Source organism: Drosophila ficusphila, unplaced genomic scaffold, assembly GCF_018152265.1.
Source record: "Drosophila ficusphila isolate 14025-0441.05 unplaced genomic scaffold, ASM1815226v1 contig_414, whole genome shotgun sequence".
Lineage (NCBI taxonomy): Eukaryota > Metazoa > Arthropoda > Insecta > Diptera > Drosophilidae > Drosophila > Drosophila ficusphila.
The window spans coordinates 5,576,580-5,597,162 of NW_025064328.1; the positions used below are offsets into that span (position 1 = coordinate 5,576,580).

A 20,583-nucleotide genomic window follows, 5' to 3' on the forward strand; every position below is an offset into this window, starting at 1 on the left:
AAGTTAAAGCTTCAGTTTTCCTTACCCCATTCATACTATTTTTTTTTTGCATAAGTTAAGGCGTAATAAAAGACGGGAGCTGGATGAATTGGCAAAAGCCTCGTTACACAAAGGGGAAAAGCCCATATTCCATTTACCTTCCTGAGCTTGTCTAACACGCAATTTTTAATCCAAAGAGTTCGCCTTTTGTGGAGCCTTGTTATTTATTGCGTCTCTTTGAATACACCTTTAATTCGATCATGACTTCGCAAAATATGACCCTTTGTTGTTGCCTGGTTGACGGATTACATGCAATCTAATCGATTATGCCATCAAAAAGATTGTGAAGTAGCTGAACTTGAAAAATAAAAAGAATGGAATAAAAAGAGTGCGGAAAATGAATTTTAATAATAAGTTATAATCTTTTTTTTGATATACTTGAGGTAATCAAAATAAAATCTAGGAACAATTATTTTTTTATGAACCCGATTACCATCACGCGTGATGATGACGCAAAACTCACTGCGTGGGTGGTTATTTAGATCAATAAACTTTAATCAGCAAATGCAAAGCATTGTTAAAAGCTGTCAAAGCGTTAACACCGCAACTCAATTTATCGAAGAGACGGGATAAACTACTTTCGGGAGCATTTTGCGCTTTGAGGTTGGGGGTCACGATTTAAATTACTCTTCATGGAATGGCGCGGGTTACCACAAAGAAGTTGAGCTGAAGGAAGGCAAACGAGAACTGGGAACAGGGAACCGGCGAAAATGCCAAGAAGCTTATATAATCAAACATAAATCTGAATCGTGCACAACCATAACTTGGCTGTCACTTGCCAGGAACAAAAACCGTCAAATCCCGACGGTCGACCGAGTTATGGGCGTATCTGATTTATCTGATTTGTTTTTCCGATAGCTGCGGGTTGTGTAATAAATGTTCTTTCATTTCAATTGTACGCCACTCTGTTTTCTAAAATATCGGGGCTTTGTGGCTAAAAAGGTAACCTTAGCTGCTCTCGAATGACCTGCGAAACTATTTCCCTGATTGCTGTCAAATAGATTATGTAAAGCGTAAACTGAGCGGTGGTTCCTTGTGGAAAAAATCTAATAAGTTGAGTGGGCACTCCCCACGCGTATTATCGGATATGGTGCAGTTAATGTATACTATACATATAGATCCGTATGATTAATTGGTGTCCACTATGGACGAACACGCTCTTTGACAGGTGTCGCCAGGATGTCGGAACCCGGTGTTTTAGCAACTCGCTAGAGAAGGGCGCTTTTTTGATTTATGGTAGACTATTTCGTGTCCGCCGTTATGGTTGAAATAAAAATGGAATAAAGGGAATCCAAATGAAAAAATGCTGTAATAAATCGCCCTCTCTGTTTGCAGTATCTGCTGTGTATTTTCCCTTTGACTGCAACTCTTTAAAGGGTCCTTATATCTAAGATAAATTTAATATTTTCCTCAATTTTATGCCTTTGGAACTTCTGGGAGGCATAAACATAAGAATTAAATTCAACCCGACAGTAAAAAGGCTGAAGAAAATGCCAAGTGATGAGTCTAGTGCGTTGGGATTTGAATAATTTAAAAGAAACACATTACTTCAACAAGGTAGCAAAAGGGTACAACGGACATAACTTTTTGTATTAATATATATTAAAAGTGAATATTTCACAACTTTACAAGAAAGACCTTTGCTTTTCTGCGACGCACAACAAAATTTATGTTGACGTTTAAGCAAGTCATCAGCATTTTCTCTTGAAATTTAATATGCATCGTATAATGCTTAAAAGTCAAGCACAAATAACTTAGAAATGTAGATTTTGGCATTCGGAATGAACTTATAAATTGAATTTGACACTTACAAAAATGTATGTGCTTACATTCCACATTGACTTTCAAATTTAAACTGACAGGCAACTTTGCCCAAGAGAACTTACACACGAGTATGAAATTTAATAAAAATTCACTTAAAGTTTCTTGACCCGGGCGACAGTTGTCGGTTGTTTGATTTCCAACAAAACTAAAAGAGCCATTGGATTATGCTAATAATCTCGGTTCGGTATTTGCAGACGAGTTCAGCACAGTTCAGCTCGAATTTTTTGCTTGCAACATGTCCTTGGTGTAATTGCGATGATTGTTATTTGATTTTTCCTTTATTAGCCGGTCCTTTACGGTCGTTGCGCTGTGGAACAAAGGACTCATTGTCGAGCAGGCATCAGGCATCAGTTTCGTTTATGGTTATAAGTTACTGGCCTCCGTGAGCCATCAATTTTGATGGCTAAGCCCACGTTTTTTTAAAAAAATTGAAAAAAAAAAATATAAATAAAAAAAAATTCCAAAATTTTTTTTCGCAGGCACATTTCGCCTGAGATGAGCTTTAAATGCCGGAAAAACTGTCACCCATCATCGAGGTTAACGTTGCGTGTCCGCTGCTAACGCATCTTTTTACATCTCCCCCTTTTGGGGATCATTATGGCCATCGATATGCGCACATGTCAGGCAATCTGCTTACCTCAAGAGTTTTCCGCCAACTTTTCCATTATCCAGGACGACCAAAGAGTTCGCTTAATGTGGCTTATTTGATACATGTACGCCCAATCACCCAATCACCTGCTAATCTCAAGAAAGCATTTGCTCGCACTTTGGATATTATATGTGTGCACAGGGGCTGAGCAAACTGCGTTTGATGATGCGAAAGGATTTCTTTGTTGACCTTTTTGAAGCATACATTTGGGCGCCGAATTTTCTCGCCTCATCGAATTTGTTTTCGTTGGTTAAATGAATAGCAAATATTGCATATTTAATTATTGAGCTAATATTAAATGAATAGCAAATATTGCATATTTAATTATTGAGCTAAAATTAGTTTTATTTTTTGAATTGAATAATAACATGGTATCACAAGAGAAATTTAATACTTAAAGCGAAACCATAATTTCAAATTTTGTTATTTATTTGGTTTAATTGGAATTTTCGAAATAATCCAAGCAATTAATTTTGCTTTGTTGTTTAAATTTGTTGTACAGCAAACAATAAGGCTAATGTGTCTGTGTGTGCGATAAACCAACAAACCTGTTAGAAAAACAAACGAAGGCATTGACTGATGGTGGTAACTGTCTGATGGTAATTGATATTCCACCATATGGCGGGAATTTGAATATAAACATGTGCACCCCCTACTTAGATAGCAATAGGGTCCACCCTATTTGCTTGAATGTCAGGGTACTCGTGTAGAATGGGAGGATATTAAAAAAATTATAAACATGTTGGATAAGTAATAACGGATGAGTTCGCTGAGTTGCTCTGTAAATCTGTCAGTTGAGTCGGCGAATTTACGTGGGAGGATATGTATACTCAAACCTCATCTGTAATATATTAGAAACACAGTATTTTATTGGGTATTTCATAGTCGAATGGATCTTAAAGTCAAGCCTCATTGCTATTATTAACTTGTCGCCTGAAATTGATATTTATCAGATTTCTAAAATTGTTATATGTTTATTTGTCTCTTTTTTTAGCACGTTCTTGTGGCGCCATTGATTTGCATAATTAAAGCCGCTCGGCTTGATGGTGGGCGAGATTAGGAGTCGCTCAGATGATGGCAGGTAAGTCACGGTCTATTTATATTGGTTTTGTACTGGGAATGGGGCCAGGGGGGCCTGATTTGCAATGCAAATCGAACCAAATCGACGTAGTTTGAAAGCGGTTAACAAATTTATGCGACTGGCGTATGCATGAAATCTTTCTCTGTCGCCCAATTGATTGGGTTTGTGCTTCGTTAGGTTTGCCACCCAGTTTTCTGCATTCCACTGGGAATCCCTGATCGAGATAAACATTGTTTTGGCAGCTCAACAGCTGGCCAAGATGCTGGCTCTAAGACAGTCGTAAAATACGCTCGTAAAATCCCACTGTCAGGGATATTAAAACCTAGACGACCACGCAAACAAATTAATTGTTAGGGCTTACCAATAAACTTGCCGAAGCGGAACTAGTAAATATGGACCAATTAAGGAACTATTAGTGGTGCGGTCACTTTGGCAGGGAAATGAGGGAGGCTGTTGTTGATGCGACGTCCTTGGCTTCCTTTTTGTGTATTACGAACTAAAATCAAATAAGCGACACCCGACGAACCAAACCATATATGTAATTAAAAAGTTTTGCCTGGGGAAAAGCAATTGTGATTGATATTAGTTGGTTTAGTTTTATATTCCCCTAGGGAAAAAAGATATACTAGTTAATGTTTGTTCAGGCTTGCAAGTATTTACATATGAAATCTAAATTATGTGAGATGCTAGAAAAAAAAAATTATTTAAATTGAAGAACCTTTATGTTTTTTTCTGCTTCATCCGTTGTCTGTTAATTAGTTTTAATAGCCACAGTTTTAATTTCAAATTCCATTTGATTCTTGGCATAAATCAAATTAAAAATTAAATCAAATGAATCCGCATATCCAGGAAATCCAATTACGTACATATCATTAACAGATAATTTGATCCATACTTTCCGTATAAAACACAGATAATGAGGATTTTCATTTTCCATTTAAAAAGACTTTAACAAAATAATGTGTTCCTAAAACAAAATTTAATCTATATTGAAAAATCAGGTTCAACAAAATGACCTTTTAAACTCCTGTTGTTTATATTTTAGTGACCTCGTTGGATTTTGGCTTTGGGGCACAAGTATTGCGCTTCCTATTTATTATTCAGCTCCTGTCTGACGATGAAACAGAGTCTCATATCACATGTGTGTGGGCCATAAAACAAATACGGGAGCGTTCAGAATGAGAACGGTATCCAACCCATATGCACGAGCTTTTATGGCCGGCTCGGCAATTTATTTCACTTGGCTAGCTTTGGAGTGTTTGGCGCGAGGACAATTTGCATTTCCCCCGTGCACTTATCTAAAATGCATTTATGATGGGGCTTTGCAAATATGTAATATCGGCGGAGCTTTAACTTTGGCATTGACATTGGCATTGACTTAAAGCCCCCGGATCAATGGGTGGTGGTATCGCTAGATAACAATATTGCACATCTCAAGTACTTGGCCAAGAACAGTCGCGTTTTGCAGACTCAAGAGTTGGCCAAACACTCGAGCATCTCGTGCATCAAAATGAGATTCCGCTGGGTACGATAACGTTGGCGTATGACTTGGTAATCCACTTATTATCAAATTGTCCTTGGAGCGAAATGCGGGGAAAAAGGCGAATGACCAGAAAACTTCTGCCACGCGATAAGTCGCAGGGGCTAGAAAAACTTTGCTCGAGAGTTGAGTAACTCAACTTTAGTTAAGCTCTGCATCTGCAGCCCAAATGTTGCAAAACTTTGTGCACTCCACAAACGGAAATCCCCTTCCGGGCACCAAACTCGTCAGAGCTACGAATATTTTCCTAGCAAAATTCAAAACAATTAGAATGTTATGTGAGAAACCAGCCACCTTTGTTAGAGAGATATTTGTGGACGAGGAAATTTCGGGTATTTTTTGGTCAGAAGCTTAAAAACAATTTGCTTTTGGGTATGAATATTTTCTCTGAACAATTTTATTGCCAATTAGAATTTTGTGTATCTATGTGTGAAAGTTAACTATGTTGATGCTTTGTTTAAACTATTTCTAGTTGTTACATAATAACACATCAACTTATTCAATAATTTAATTTTAATTGATTTCTTTTTTTTTATTTATTATGAATTATGTTTTTTAACCCCTAGCTCCATTTAACTACTGGTTTTTTTTTACTAGTTTATATTTTTAATAAGTATTGATGCAAATAAACAAGGATAATAAATACTTTGTTACAATTTTCAGCCTTTTAATTCGGTTTTTTACTAACGAAGCAAAGGAAAAAACATTTTTCATGTTTTACGTACAGAAAAGAATAAATTATTCCTTTTGACTTCAATTAAGCTGGTATTCTGATGGCAATTAACACAATTGTACTCTCGTTTTTTATGGCAATACGTATTTAAGACCCTGCAAGCATATTTTTATTTAACGTTCCACAAGGAAATTTAAAAACCATTAAAGAAGCTTACATTTATATATTCACCAAAAGCCTATTTGATTTCAGCGCAATTGACATCTCAGTAAAACAAACAAATGAAGTGTAAGAAGCTAAACGAAATATCGAAACCTCATTTGCAAAATAACACCTTTGTGACTCCGTAATTCGAATAGAACGACTTTGGCTCCCATTTAACTTAAATTATCCTTGGAATTTATGACGTCAATTTATTTATGGGGACAAAGCTAAGCAGTCACCTTAAACATATTCAATTTCAGCAGATTGTCCTCGTGCACACTAATTAATTTTCGAATTTCGGAAGCTGTGGGGAATGATTGAATGGTATTTTGCATAATAATACCTGTCTGGGGCAATTAATAATACGAGACTGTTGTTCTTGTTTAAATTATATATCGTTAGAATTTATTTAGGCATTTTAGTTAAGGTAGTCAGGTAGCAGGGTAAGTATGTGTTTAAAAGTGGGCCACGAAGGTGTTTGGGTCAATCACTCTTGCGACTTCCCATGGGTGGACGACCGAAGGTCCTGGAATGCGATTGTAGGCAGCTGAAAGAAAAAAAGAAGGAAGGAAATAAGGTCAGACCGCTGACAGGTCCTCCGAACTATTTGCTCAACTTACCGATTATCTTCTGGATGGCGGTCTGGGCGTCAAGCAGCTGAGTGGGCGGGGCGGGGGCGGCGCTGACAAGGATCAGGCAGATAGCGACGAAGGCGAAGGCGGCAGCAAGGATTTTCGACATTGTGGGACTTTGGTTTAGTATTCTTGAGGTTGGCTTGGAGTCTAATTGAATTTGCGGCGACCGCAGCTATTTATACTCGAAAAAACCGGGATGAATGAAAGCCAACATCGCGATAAAATAGAGAAGAGCGGATTGTGGGATGAGCAGGTTGTTCTGAAGCAGCTGTTTTAAAATTGAATTTCTTGTTTTGGTTTTGTGGCCGACCAATTTCTATGGCGATATTTAATCCGGGGAATGTCCGCACTCGAAGCGGGAAAACAAGTTTCGCAAAAGAACAAAAGATGTGTGTCGGGAATTCAAAGCACCTAGAAGGAAAGCATAACAATGCAGAATAATTTTCAAAAAGTAAATGCAAATAAATAATCTTTTTGAATATTTATATTTGGCATAAAGGTTGCGTTTCTATAGTTGCTCTATAAAAAATTCTGGGTCGGTTTTCAATGGTACACTTAAGATATAAATTGTAAGTTATCTAGTTTTATTCACATGTACATTTAATATATTATACATTTAATATGCTATACATTTAATAACAGTTTAATATTTTGAAAGAATATTATAATTAAAAGAAATAATTGTAATTCAAGTTTATATATATCTTCAAAAAGCTGGGTATACAAAAGTCAGCACCCAAGAATTAACTTTTACTAGTTTTAAACGGTGTGTGTTTTTCTAGAATATATTTGCCATAACACAAATACGACAGTTCATTGTACGAAAGCGACTAAAAAATCTCTGTTTATGTTTTGTTTTGGTGTTATTCTTTTTCGATGTGGATGGCCAGACGCATTGGGGTTTTCCAACTATTTAAAATTATGTCGGCCACATGAAAGAACAAATAAGAGAATCGTTCGGTTATTTGTCGCCATTTGCCGCTGGCTGTTTGATGCTGATTTATAAACAAACCGGTTCGATTAATTTGCCGCTCGAACGCAGGCCAAAAGAAAGTAAAATTTTGGTATTTCGTACGTTTCATAAATTACGTCAACTCGGGAATTTCTTCGTGGCGTGGCGGCAAATTAACAAAAAATTTGCCGCAGAATTTATGCAAAATTTTTAAACATCTTTAGACCGGGCAGAGAACGTCTGGCAATGCCTGTAAAAAATTGATTGAAATTGGAATTTTAATGGAACGAGGCGCGTTTGTTGTGTGGCCCGTCTTTAGTAATCAGTTTAAGACGTGAAATGCCAAAATAAAGATGTGAACAGTGTACACCGCTAATGCAAACACGTGCCCAATTGACAACATTGTTAAAAGAGAGACGTATATTTTCCGATGGCTGCGTGTCTGCCCGGTGGAAAGGAACCCGGATGGAAAAGAGAAGCTCCGTCTGACACATGGCAATTGTTCACGGCAATACCTTTCGGCGGAAGGGGGCCGGGTGGCTAATGAGGCACCCGTAAAGCCTCTTATCGCTTCGTTTATTGGCCTGTCCGACCCGCAAATAATTGTGATCTATGGCATCGAACGAGTGCGAGCTCGTATTAATAACACTGAGCCCTATACTTACGTCTATTCATAATTTGTGCTTGTGTACTTTATCTGTATCCCTGGTCGTCCAATTTGGGTCGTGTGCAAATCAGACTCCCATACGCACCCTATTCATGGATATATATTAGCTTTGTGTATTTAAGTCCCGAGCAAGGCAAAATAAACGAGTGAAAATAGCTAAATAAGAGCTAAGAGTAAACATGTTACCCCAGGGCTTTTTAAATTATACTCTAATAAATTATTATATGCCGGCACAAAAAAGTACTAAGTATATATGTTCTTTTATATATCTACGTTCCCCTTTGAATTTCTTCATTTTCATTGCTTGTTTTTCCCAAAGGCAGACACACGCTGCGTATGCGTAATGTGCGAACGGATTATGCCAAAAATTTAAATGACTGCCCGAAAACTTGACATCAGAATTTACGCCAGCTTGGTAATTTGATAAATGTCTTATTAATTACGGCAACCATTAGCGTACAGTATGAAAAACAATTGCCATAAGAATAGATAACAAATAACCGCGGGACCTATCCTATACAACTTATTAATAGTTTTACATATATATTGCCGGAAGCTCCTGCTTAAAGATAAATGATAACAAGTAGACAATTATGTTCTCAGTACTTGGTAATTAATTTAGGCTGTCAGTTCCGTTTCTACTAGAGGTCTTTGCTGCCAGGAAAATGTGTTCTATTTAATTATGTACGAGTTTTCTTTGCTGATGTTGATTAATCGATTGGTGTGTCATTGCATTCTCGTCATCGTCAACGATGCATTTTAATTGAGTTTTTGCCATTTCCCTCGACTTTTGATGAGTCGAATTTGATTCTGAGAAGCAGACGACGTTGATAGCATTTTGTAAGGCATTTTGAGGGCTCATGTATGTATGTTGTTGAATATTTAGATTTATCCTTGACATAGACGTGTTGTAATGATGGATCAGACTCTCAGCTGGCAGGTGGAAATCCCATTATTGGCAAGTTAATTTTGTTGGTAACTTGTAAGCTTCTGGCGAAAAGTTTGCAAATTACATGAGCTTCAGAAACGCCAGGGTAACATGTTCAAATGTAATTTGCATTTCCCAGGACACCATCGAAGCAAGGAATAATTCTTAAATTCTGTGTAGATAAACAAAAGACTTGGGTAAATTCTTGAATCAGCTTGGCAAGCTTGTATCTTACAGATCTAGAAAGTTTTTACATCAAAGAACACAAACCGAATAAAGAATTTGGCTGGCTTTTCCTTATTTCTGCGAACAGAGAATTCTCAACCGCAGAACTCTCATTTCATGTGCAGAAAATGTTTAAGGTAAACAAATTTAAATGTCAGAAGGTAAATGTTGGCAAATGCAGCCTGTTAGTCATTTAATTATTTAATTACAAGTGCTGAAAGCTAAAGCCAAAAGCCAGATTAAATTCTTATTTTTCCCAGGCCAATTAAAGAGATGTTCGCTTTTTAATGTGGCTGTTTTTAATTAGACTGCAATGTGGTTATTCCACCGAGTAATTTTATAAAAATGTTTGCATTTTTTTTATTAAAGTAAACTTTGAATTGCTGGTATGTTGGACTTTTAATTTACACTAATTAAGTATCATGATTTTATATTTAACTGCACATTTAATCAAGTTAAAAGTGTGGATGTACTTTCTCTATTCAAATGTTTAATATGAAAAGAAGAAAATATACTTGTAATCTTAAAAAAGTTTTTTTAGTCATGAAACAAGGGTTATAATTATCTTCTTTTTGCCACCCACGGGCAAAGTTGGATTACTTAAATTAACTTCAGTTGCTATTGAAACCAAGGCTTTTGCGACATCTTGAGCAAATTGCTCTGTCTTTAATACCCACCTCTTTTAAAAAAGGTATATTGTACAGTATAATTCGCTTAACTGCCTCGATGCTTAGCTGCATCGTCAAGATAACTGCCTTATTTCTATTTTTTTCTGCATTTATGGTCTCATTTGTATGAAATTAATTACGTTTGCTGCATTCAAGTTAGCTGCCTTTCGCACTTAAGTGCCTCGTTTCGGCAGAATTTAACTGTCTTATTCTATGAATATCATCCAACTTAACTGCGCCATCTAGGATTCGAATTTGGAAACAACAAATTTATGAGTTTTAATCATGTATCTTTTTTTGTGCATATGGCAACGCTTGCATCTCTTTGCGCATGTCCGTTTTTCGTTTGTTTTGATCGTGCCATTTGTGTGCATAAATCATTCCTAATCGTAAAAATGGGTAAAGTGAAGCGCTTGGTTGGCTTAACTTTAAAAGAAAAGCTCCAAATTATTACGGCTGTCAGCGAAAAAGTTGATAAAAGTGTTCTCTGCACGAAATACAAGTGTGACAGATCAACAATAAACCGTATAATTAAAAATCAAGACGAAATTCAAAATTCATTCTATTTTAGACAGTTTATAAAAATTACGTTAGCTGCCTTTTTAAGATAGCTGCCTCCAAAATCACTGCAATCGACTCGATGCAGTTAAGCGAATTATACTGTATTTGTAAAACAGTGTGTTAAAGAAACAAAGAATTGTTTCCTTTAGTATTAAATTAAAAAATGCTTAAAGTTTGTTCCAAGTAGTTTATTTATTATTTTTTTTAGTTCAAAAAAAGAATAAGAATTACTGTTAGTAGAAGGTACTAAGCATTTCAAAGACTCTTGCTTTTTTGAATTACACAGTGACATCGGGGAAAACCCTCCTAATTACCTTTAGTGCTGAGTTTAAGAATTATCTGCACGCAGGAAAGGAAAAATTGAATTCCCTAGGTGAGATGAAGGGCGCACAGGATGATCTACGCTAAGATTAATAAAACATTTCTGATGTATGCTATAAATAAATAATGTCAACAAAATTATTTTATCAAATATTGTACCAAAAAAAAAAGTGATTTTCACTCATGTGTAGGAAGAACATTTGCTTATGTTTTCTTTGCTTGCTATTTAACATATTTCTTTTCCACCAGAGTGGTTCCCTTATAGAATTCCCCTCATTTTCAGGAAGTTTTTGTTTTTATCAAGGTTAATATGCAAATTTAAAAAATAGAAAAAATAAATATTATACGTTAAATTTGACGTAGATTTAATGGCATTTAAAGCGTACCTTGAAGGCTACGAACGATGTTTTCCTTATGCAGGATGTTAAGCCTTCAGCAAGGAAACGAGGAGCATATGCTGCCTGTTTGTCTTTGGGATGCGACGTTCATGCATAATTAATCACTGTGTGACGCCGCCGGGAGTTGAATTGTGCCGTGTTGTGTGTTGTGTGTCAGTTGACATGGCCGTGATTTTTTATCACTGCCACAGACGCCCAGCCGCTATATTTATCTTTTTTACTTTCGCTCTGCGGTCCTTCGCCGGTGCAATCCTGGCGTCATAAGCGATTTGGTCCCAGCCACGTCGACAGGACCTAGAGGGAAGGCCAGGCGGTGGAGATAAAGCCCAAGTCGGAAAACGATGTTAATGTCAAGTAGGTGCCCGAGCACGTCTTGCTGCGATAATTGTTGACGTAAATCATGCAGAAGAGCAACAGAAATAATACCCAGACAGACAAAGTATCCACAAGGAGAAAAGTTGTAAAACAAATTTTCAAATTATGCTAAGCAACGCGTCCTCTTATCGTTGGCAAAGTTACTAAAGTCTATGAAAATATATGACATTTGCGGATTTTCGTAAACTTAGGTGGTGGCCGGAACAATAAATTACACAAATATTTGCAAAGCTGTAATAACAATGTGTTAAAAAAATGAACTCCTAATTAATGTGGGCTATTATTTTGTCACAGTGTAAACTCAGCAGCTGTAAGCCTGTCTGAAATCGTTGAAAGTGACATACGGAAAATCAGGCGCATTAGCGCGGACATTTTTCTTGGTAGCCAGGGCACATAATTGAAATAAATATCGGGGCCTTGTCATCCGCGCTCCTTTGGTTGGGTGGAAAATCGGTGGGCTGGCACTTTATTGAAATGTGTTTGCTTATTTGAAGACAAACACAAACAAAGTGGCTTGTGCTCTTATACCGGGAATTGATTTTAATGGAAACATTTGGGCACTGCGGCATTGTAAAAGCCAGACTAAGTGCTCCGGAAAAAGAGAAAAACAGAAAGTGTTGAATCGTTGATGTTCCAAATGTAAGATGGCATTCATCAAATAAATGCGCACAACAGCGGGCGGAAAAATTATGCAAATCACGTAATTTTTATTTCGCCGTGTTGAAAAGTCAAGACGACATGCTTTTTGTTTCAAGCGGATGTTTTTTGGGTGGTTGGGCGGTAAGGGAAGGCTAAGTTTTAAGCCCCATTTTATGGCAAACACGCGCGTAGGTTTTGCTTAACTCAAAGGAATAAAGGTTTTTGCTTTCCTTTATTACGGTTTTGGGAGCCATTAAAAATGTTTGACTTCTAAGAAAATTTTTTGATGCCAGTTTCAAGTAACACATTTTCTTGCATTTTAAATTTTGCGCCGTGTAAGCAACCCTGCGTCTGCTATCGATTAACGGCGGGCATGCGCACGCGGTTCGATAGGCGTCAGCAAACTAGAGGTGGAATCAAGGAAGCGGGCAAGAATACTAATGCTCTGACGGTTATATAAATGAACGTTTTATATGCTCCATATTAAATCTTATGAAACCACATTATTGTTGAAACGCAAAAATAAATGTTCTTTGGCACTCTTAATTTTTATTTGTTGGTCAATTAATATGCAAAGAGTATAGTAACTGCAGTCATCGATGTTGCCGTCAATATTTCTCCACCTCTAACAAACAGCTGTGTACCTATACTTATCCAATATGGCTGCAAGTAAAAAATTGTAACGCTGCGAAAAGTTGCATCTAAAACTGCATTTTCTGCTTAAATATTTAGATAAGAGAGAGCCAGGAATGTGAAATAGTGAAGAGAAAGTGGAAAACTAGTGAAAAAACAAGTGCGTGTAAAGAAATTCAAAAGGAAAACTAAAAAACGCATAAGTCGCCGGTGCCCCGCCAAAAAAAGAAGACTCCCCCGCCTCCTTGAAAACATATCTCTCAAGAAGCAAGAAAAGTAGTCGTGAAATGGAAGCCGACATAACGCCCATGGCGGAAACAAATGGAGAGCAGCGCGAAAATCCCCGGGAAACCGTGGGAAATCCAGAGCAACAGCCACGGGAAGTGGCTAAATCCATGGATACCGCCGAAGATGGCGTCTCTGAATCAGTCGGCCAGATTATAGATTATCTAGAGGTAAATACAACACAAAAAAAAAAAACAAAAAACAAGGTCTTCAAAGGTATGTTCTCTTAATTTTTCAGGAGGATGGCGGCGCAGCAGCGGACCAGGACGCGGAAATGGGTGAGGCTGAGTATCTAGATGGTGAAATGCCGCAGGATGAGGATACCGATGGACTAGATGCTTCCCAAGGGGAGAAGACGAAGGAAGCAGGGAGTAAGGAGAATTCGCATGAAACTTCTGCTGAAAATGATGTCCTAAAGGAAAAGTCTGGCGAGGAAGAAGAAACACCAGACGAGCATGAGAAAGTAAAGAGTCCAGCAGCCAAAGACGCTGGCGATGACAACACAGACAAGTTGGAGGAAGATTTAGATGATGAAAAAGATGGCGAAGAGGATCCAGAGGATGAAGAAGAAGCTGCCAAGGGAGACGAGGAGTCAGGTGGCGAGGAAGAAGACGAGCAGATCGAAGAAGTTGAGGAGATTGACCCAGAGTTTGAAACCGGCACCGATGCCGAGGGAGAACTTATCATTGGTGATGAACCCGCGGAGCTTGGCGAGGAACTACCCGTTCGGGAGCGCAAGAAGGAGGAGCCCGTGGACGAGAACCAGTGCCGCGTTTGCACCAGCAAGGAGGAACTGGTCGATCTGTTCAAGAAGCAAATCGATGCCACGCCAGCGGATCTGCTGCTGGTCATCTGTCCCAGTGTCTCGATTTTGCCCAAGGACTTTATGCCGCAGTTCATATGCACCAAGTGCATGGGCAGCCTCACCATTGCCATACAGCTCCGAAAGCAGCTGGAGATGACGGACCAGGACCTCCGCAAGCGCTTGTCCCGGAGCAAGAACAAAGTCAGGAGACCACGCGGTTACGTGGTCATCGATGCTCCCGTCACCGACTCCAGTGAGGATGAAGACGAGCTCGACGATGAGTTTAAGGTATCCGATGTGGCCGGCACCACGAGTGCCGATAGCGATTCCGCGGACTCCGATGAGAGTGAGAAGAAGGAGAAAAAGAAACCCGGACGTCCGCGAAAGAAGCCGCTGAAGAGGAGCCCCGAGAGCGATGGCGAACCATCCAGTGCCCAAAAGAAGAAGTACCAGCCCTCATCAACGGCTTCCGTGGGTCCATTCGAGTGTCCCAATTGCGATCTAACCTTCTCGCGCAAACAGTCCTACGTGCTGCACCGCAAGACGCACGAAAGGATAGAGCATGCCTGTCCCATTTGCGGCAAGAAGTTCAAGGTGGAGTGGGCCTACAAGACGCACATGCAGCGGCACGAGCAGGAGCGGGCCCACTTCCGCTGCGAGCTGTGCCCCAAGATATTCCGGCTGCGTGCGGAATTGAAGCACCACATGGCCCAGCGACATGATGAGCACGGATTCATCTACGAGTGCAAGCGCTGCCAGCGAACTTTCCTAACTCAGCAGCGCTTGCAGCGCCACCAGGCCATCGGTTGTCAGCGGCACAAGGAGGAGTTAGGCGGCCGGATGAAGGATGAGACGCGCATCAAGCAGGAGCCGCGCATCAAGGAGGAGCGCATGGGCCATCACGGACAGGGCAAACGTCGTCCTGGCGAGGGACGCGATCTTTTCAAGGCCGTCGCCCCACCCACCACCACCTACTGGAGCGATAGCTTCTCGGACTAAAATTCAGGATACGGTGTTTTGCGGATTTCTGTTTAATTCAACGATTTTAAGTTTCCCTAGCTGTAGAAAAGAAATCAGTGCAAATAAATCACATTTGTAATAAATACAAAATAAAATAAGTAAAAGTTTTACAAACTTGTAAACTTCTCAAACTAAATAAGTAAGGAGGAAAACAATAAAAAGCTTGATAAATTTCAAATAGTTAGTGACTTTAATTGACTGCTAAAGCTGCATGAATTATGTTAATGCTTTCATTTGTATTTCTCAGTTTGCATGAATGGATAAGTTTTAAGTATGATAAAATGCATTATTGATTTCAATTCAGTTCACAATCGAAGCAAATAGAAATTTCCGTCTTTAATTTGATTTGCCAATAAGTCAACGAATAAACTATTAGATGAATGTTAAATGTTAGTTTATAAGCTGACAGCTTAAAAGCAGCTCTCAGTGCAAAATGGCCTTTAAAGAACAAATGGTGCCAATAAAGATTTGTATAAAATATTAATATAAGAGGAACGCTAGCTTTTAGTACATCGTAACCTAGCGCAATGCAGCTTTGTGAACCCGTTTTAATTGGACGCCAAAGCTGTGTTTTACGAAATGGCTGCATTTTATGCTTCAGTAAAGGACAACCAACTGCATTTCCGTGCAATCATGGACATCATTTAGCCGGCTAATGGTTATAATGTCGGGCTCTCGTGCCCTAACCATGAGTGTTTAACTACTGGGATTAAATCTGCCAGCTGCCACAAAAACCAAGTTGGGTGGCCTTAAAGTTACAAACGGAAAGGCAACTTATGTATGTACGAGTATGTACTCACGTGGCAGGAAAAATATCATGGGCGTGGTTATAATTGAAAACAAACTTCATTTCCATTGGCATTCCAAGGTACTGAGCTTCATATTAATTTCACTTACCCAAATATTTTTTTTGCGGTCGGAACTTCTCATTACAGCTTTAGTAACATGGTTAAATTACATCTTTATTTTTGAAAAGAGGTTGGACCAAATTGATTCAAATTAATTAAGGAAAAGTTCTGCTCCTTTTATGTAGATTTTTTGGTAAGAAAAAGTTGGTAAACCTTATTGTAAGTTCCTAATTTTTTTTAAATAATGAAATCTATAATATTATTTTTAATAACCAACAAACTCTTTATTTAACTGCTTTTATTTCGGGGCTTGGATACAAAATAGAAGTTGGGGTTTAATTGGGTCACTATGCATTCAAATGTCACTTGCTGTTTGGGCAACATTTTTTCTTTTTGTATATGGATGGTTACAAAAATCCTTGCCGCACTTATATAAAGGGCAATTTGAAGGCAACCGCAGTGGCTCAACATCAATGTTTATTTACAAAGCAAAAGGGGACAAAATGTTTGGGATTGGATGCTGATTCCGATTTCTGGGAATTCTGTTGCGGGATATGGGAGTTTCGCTTGTCACGTTCAGGCCTCATTAGAAGTGGTGAATGGAGTGGTAGGTGGGCAGGTGATACGACACCGAGGACACCGGATGGTGGGCGATGAGGGGTGCGTGTGCGATGAGCGGTGCATGCGAGATTATTGGGGCATGGTGCACCACCGTCGGGGCGGCGATGTAGTGCGAATGGGTCACCAGTGGGGCGTGGTAGCCCAACCCCAAGGACAAGCCTCGCTTGGCCTTCACGGCGGACTCTTGCTGCTCCTCGGCGGCCGGAGCGGGTGCGGCCAGGATACAGGCGAGGCTGGCGATGAGCAGGAGCAGCTATTTGCGTTTCGAGGAATTTCCCATTACCGTTCAGCGAGGGGGAGAAACAGAAAATATGCAGATATTTTAAAATTGCTTGCTCGAATGGGCATTCCTTTGACCCTTTTCGAAATAAATTACTCGAATTTGCCAATGCTTACAGTGAACTTCATTTTGTTTGGTCTACTTATGATTTATGGCCGGATCGACTCGACTCGAAACTGTTTCCACGCAAACGCTTTAATTCAACTAACGACGCTGGCAGCCAGAACCACTTTATTTATACGTTTGGAGTGCGGCGCTTGGATTGTTAGAAACTCACTCAAATCTAAGTCAAACGCACTCATTAGGCAAAAACTATTTAGGCCCGAAAATAAAGTAAAAATTGCGTACAAGACACGCATTGAGAAAAATATGCCCACATCAAGCCAAAATTGCACAAACAAGCCAGGCGACTCAAAAAAAAAAAAAAAAAACAGACAAATGTGTGTGTATATGTGTGGTTGAGTGTATCTGAGTATCTTACAGAACGCCACAGTCAGTCAACATAAATTGTTTTTTAATTCAGCAAATTATTTGGAGTACTTACTTTGAGTGTCAATTGCAGCTATAATTTATCGGCAGCTGCATTTGTCCATTTGTTCATCTCAATAATTCGATCTACTAAATGCCAAAACCATAAAATACAATAATATTCTTCGGTTAGCCACTTGTGAGCAATTGTGGAAATGTCTAAAAGCGATGGGGAATGCTCTTCGTCAGCTATAATAATTGTACGAATTTAATATCCTTGCTGAAGAATTTGTTAAAAAAATATAGTTTTTTTTATGGAATTTAATATACTTGTTCCTTGGAAAAACTAATTGATGTTGCTTAATATGAAAATTGTGTTTTCATTTTTGGATTTTATTTTTCCTACAAAGTGACAAGTAATAATACCATGTAACCAAAATCCAATACATTTTTTTTAAAGTAAAGCACTCAAAGCAAAGAAAAGCTATACACTTTTTTTTTTGGCAAATTGTGAATGTAAATTCGTGTAAAAAGTTTTTGCGAATTTACCCTTTTTCCTGTGGAATATGTAAAACATATAGAATTTAATCATCAAATTTAATATACTTGTATATTTCGGAAACTAACGGTTTTAGCTTAATATGAAACATTTGTTTTGTGAATCTATGTAACCTAAATCCAATACAATTTGTTTAATGAAAAGCACTTAAGGCTAATAAAAGCTGTACTCGTACATTTTATTTGGCAAATTGCGAATGCAAACAGGATTTTATTTATTCAGACTGAAATCTGTGAAAATCAGTGCAAAAAGGTTTTGCATACAGCTGCCTAACTAAGGCCATGACAAATGGGCCTAATAAATTTTGTATGAGTCTGAATTTCATTATGAGTTGGAATAATTTGAACAATTTGTAAACCATTTCGCATTCACTTAACGCCGACAGCAACAAATGGTTGACAGTTGAGGCACTTTGTTTACCTAGGCTAATTGAAAATTGACTTTTAAAGGTGGTAGAGGGCATCCAATAAAGACTTGGCTATATGGAGCGATTAAATGGTAGTTGCAGCACTTAACGGACTTCATAATTAGGCTCTCTTATGGGATACGAATGCCTGGGAGCTAAGCTGTCGTATCTTCAAGTCAATTGGCCCAGCGGGAGGGTTTATGTCCTGAGCTACATCTGATAAAAGTCCTTCCTTCTCTAACTCGCATTTCCGCAGCAAAATGTTCTAATAAAAAAAATGAATAAAAGCGCACATATATATATGTCTACATATTTGACAAGCGGAACGTTAATTAACGACTTCGCGAATGGCGGAAAAAGAGAAACAGCCGCAGAAAAGGAAAAGCCTGGAGTGCCGTTGCTGTTTATCTGCAGATGTCAGTTGATGGCGCCATTTTGCTTTCTTTTTGTGGGTGTGTTGGTGTGGGTGTGAGTGTGTGTGTTTGGCAGGTTTGTGGGGGGGTTGGGAGCTTGGCAGATTGTGGGTGCGCCACCTGTTTAGACATATCCCCCAAGGCCGTACGATTGTGAAAAGAAAAACAACTTAGGGCAACAGGAGGTAAATAGATAATTTTCTGCAGCTGTGGGGCTCCTCACACAAAGCTTAAGTTTTATTAAATAAAGATTCAAAATTAATTGAAACAATATACTAATGCCCAGGATTTGCTTAGTTACTTAGCAACCTTACTTACTTTGCTTTGGGTAAATAATTAATTTTTGTTCTTCATTTCTCAAAGGTTTTGTAACAATGCATTGTAAAGCAAGTTACCTTGATGAAGGAAATGCTATAAGTACAAAATCTTAATTAGGTTTTGGCAGTAAATATCAAGTAAGTTTACTCAGTACATACTTTGCGGTGACCTTAACACTTCGATTGATCCAACTGACATTTATATAATAAAACGAATTTTTACGGCCTATGAAAAGTACAAGTAGATGGCAATCGAAATGAGGATTTTCAGTTCCTGTCGTATTCCGTTTGAACTTAAAGCGTTAACTGCGCACCGTCAAAACGACTTTTCCGGATATTAATATCTTTCATTTCCGCTCTGAACGATTCATCTGCCAATTAAATACGTTTTTAATAGCCTTTGAGGTCAGATTTTATTTCGATTAAATGTTCGGTCGTAACGCATAATTGCCCACTACGCGTATACGCGTTGGACGAAATCGAAAGGCCAATCGATCAACATCAAATATCTGACAGATATTGGTTCGACTGGCAGTTGAGCTCCAGCCCAATCACACTACACTCAGACCTGGGCAAGTAATTCAAAACATATATGCATTTTATGAGGCAACGCAATCAGGTGGCAAAGAGGTGGAGTTGCGAAATGTCGAAATGTTGCGAACAGGATTCAGACTTACACATCGATTCGTCGCTGGCCATTAGCCGCATGAAACACCTTTGACGACGTGTGGACACGTCGACATTGATTTGGCCAACTGAGTGATCCGGGCAGCAGTGTCATATGCTAACCGGCGAAAAAGTGGACATGGTTTTACACGATAAATAAATGTACGATTTTTACAGGTTAAAATTATGTTTATGGTGTTCTACAAATTAATTTTTATTAATAAGTGCTTTAATCTCATCGTATAAAAATCAGTTTATTCTACTGTAAATAAAACAATTTTTCATAAAAAACCAAACAAAGAATTAATTATTTGAACAGTGATATATAAATTAATATTGTAAAACCTTATCAATACTTTTTAGCTTTTAAGCTTTCAAATAATTATGTGGGTACCTAACGATGTAATTGACAATATCTGGTTATAATACATTAAATTATTTCTGTGCATTATGGTCCAGTGGATATATCGATTTAGATTTCTTTCCAAGTGCCTTGCCAATTAATTGCCTACAACGCCCAGGCAGTTTTAAATCGCAGGTAGACAAGTGAGCTCAGCTCTACTTTGGCCACTCAAAATTGCATTACGTTTTGGTAATTATGCTGCACAGTTTCATTGGCATTCGCCAGGTATTTCGACACCGCGTAACCATAATGGAGCAACTGCATGGAGAACTGGCTACCATTTATAGTTCGAAAATCAAAGTTTTTGTCAGCCGTCATTGTTTTTACGGTAGCGAGGGAGGCTTATTTGCATGTTGACCGGTGCAAATAGGCCGGCTTTACATTGCCATTGATCTGGCTATAATTTCGCTCATGACCGAATAAATAAGGTGCCCCTGGGAATCCTGCCTTTGTTGGTTTGCCAGCTAATAAGCCGCAAGA

The 20,583-nt window shown here is 38.5% G+C and overlaps 4 protein-coding genes across 4 annotated transcripts in view; 2 read left to right on the plus strand and 2 right to left on the minus strand.

Annotated features, from left to right (window-relative positions):
* Nucleotides 1–20,583, plus strand: part of LOC108086378 (G-protein coupled receptor dmsr-1) — a 33,080-nt gene that overhangs the window by 8,636 nt on the left and 3,861 nt on the right. The window contains exon 2 of the mRNA XM_043208204.1: nucleotides 3,507–3,593. The gene's annotated coding sequence lies outside the window, so the exon portion shown is untranslated. The remainder of the gene's footprint in view (nucleotides 1–3,506; nucleotides 3,594–20,583) is intronic.
* On the minus strand, nucleotides 6,390–6,778 carry LOC108101617. Its single transcript, XM_017206031.1, has 2 exons — nucleotides 6,631–6,778; nucleotides 6,390–6,557 (listed from the first exon to the last, which is right to left on the minus strand). Exons 1-2 carry the CDS (start codon nucleotides 6,749–6,751, stop codon nucleotides 6,466–6,468), a joined length of 213 nt encoding a protein of 70 aa, XP_017061520.1. The 5' UTR covers nucleotides 6,752–6,778; the 3' UTR covers nucleotides 6,390–6,465.
* Nucleotides 13,013–15,300, plus strand: LOC108086374 (zinc finger protein 316). Its single transcript, XM_017183275.2, has 2 exons — nucleotides 13,013–13,467; nucleotides 13,536–15,300. The coding sequence occupies exons 1-2, from the start codon at nucleotides 13,300–13,302 to the stop codon at nucleotides 15,099–15,101; spliced, it is 1,734 nt and encodes a 577-aa protein (XP_017038764.1). The 5' UTR covers nucleotides 13,013–13,299; the 3' UTR covers nucleotides 15,102–15,300.
* Nucleotides 16,557–17,258, minus strand: LOC108086371. The gene is made up of 2 exons (XM_017183272.1): nucleotides 16,988–17,258; nucleotides 16,557–16,844 (listed from the first exon to the last, which is right to left on the minus strand). The coding sequence occupies exons 1-2, from the start codon at nucleotides 16,997–16,999 to the stop codon at nucleotides 16,557–16,559; spliced, it is 300 nt and encodes a 99-aa protein (XP_017038761.1). The 5' UTR covers nucleotides 17,000–17,258.

Excerpts from the sequence above, each read along its gene's own strand:
- LOC108101617 (XM_017206031.1), bottom strand. The coding sequence starts at position 6,751 with ATGTCGAAAATCCTTGCTGCCGCCTTCGCCTTCGTCGCTATCTGCCTG. Across the intron at positions 6,558-6,630 it reads CGCCATCCAGAAGATAATCG|CTGCCTACAATCGCATTCCA; the intron begins GTAAGTTGAGCA and ends TTTTTCTTTCAG.
- LOC108086374 (XM_017183275.2), top strand. The coding sequence starts at position 13,300 with ATGGAAGCCGACATAACGCCCATGGCGGAAACAAATGGAGAGCAGCGC. Across the intron at positions 13,468-13,535 it reads AGATTATAGATTATCTAGAG|GAGGATGGCGGCGCAGCAGC; the intron begins GTAAATACAACA and ends TTAATTTTTCAG.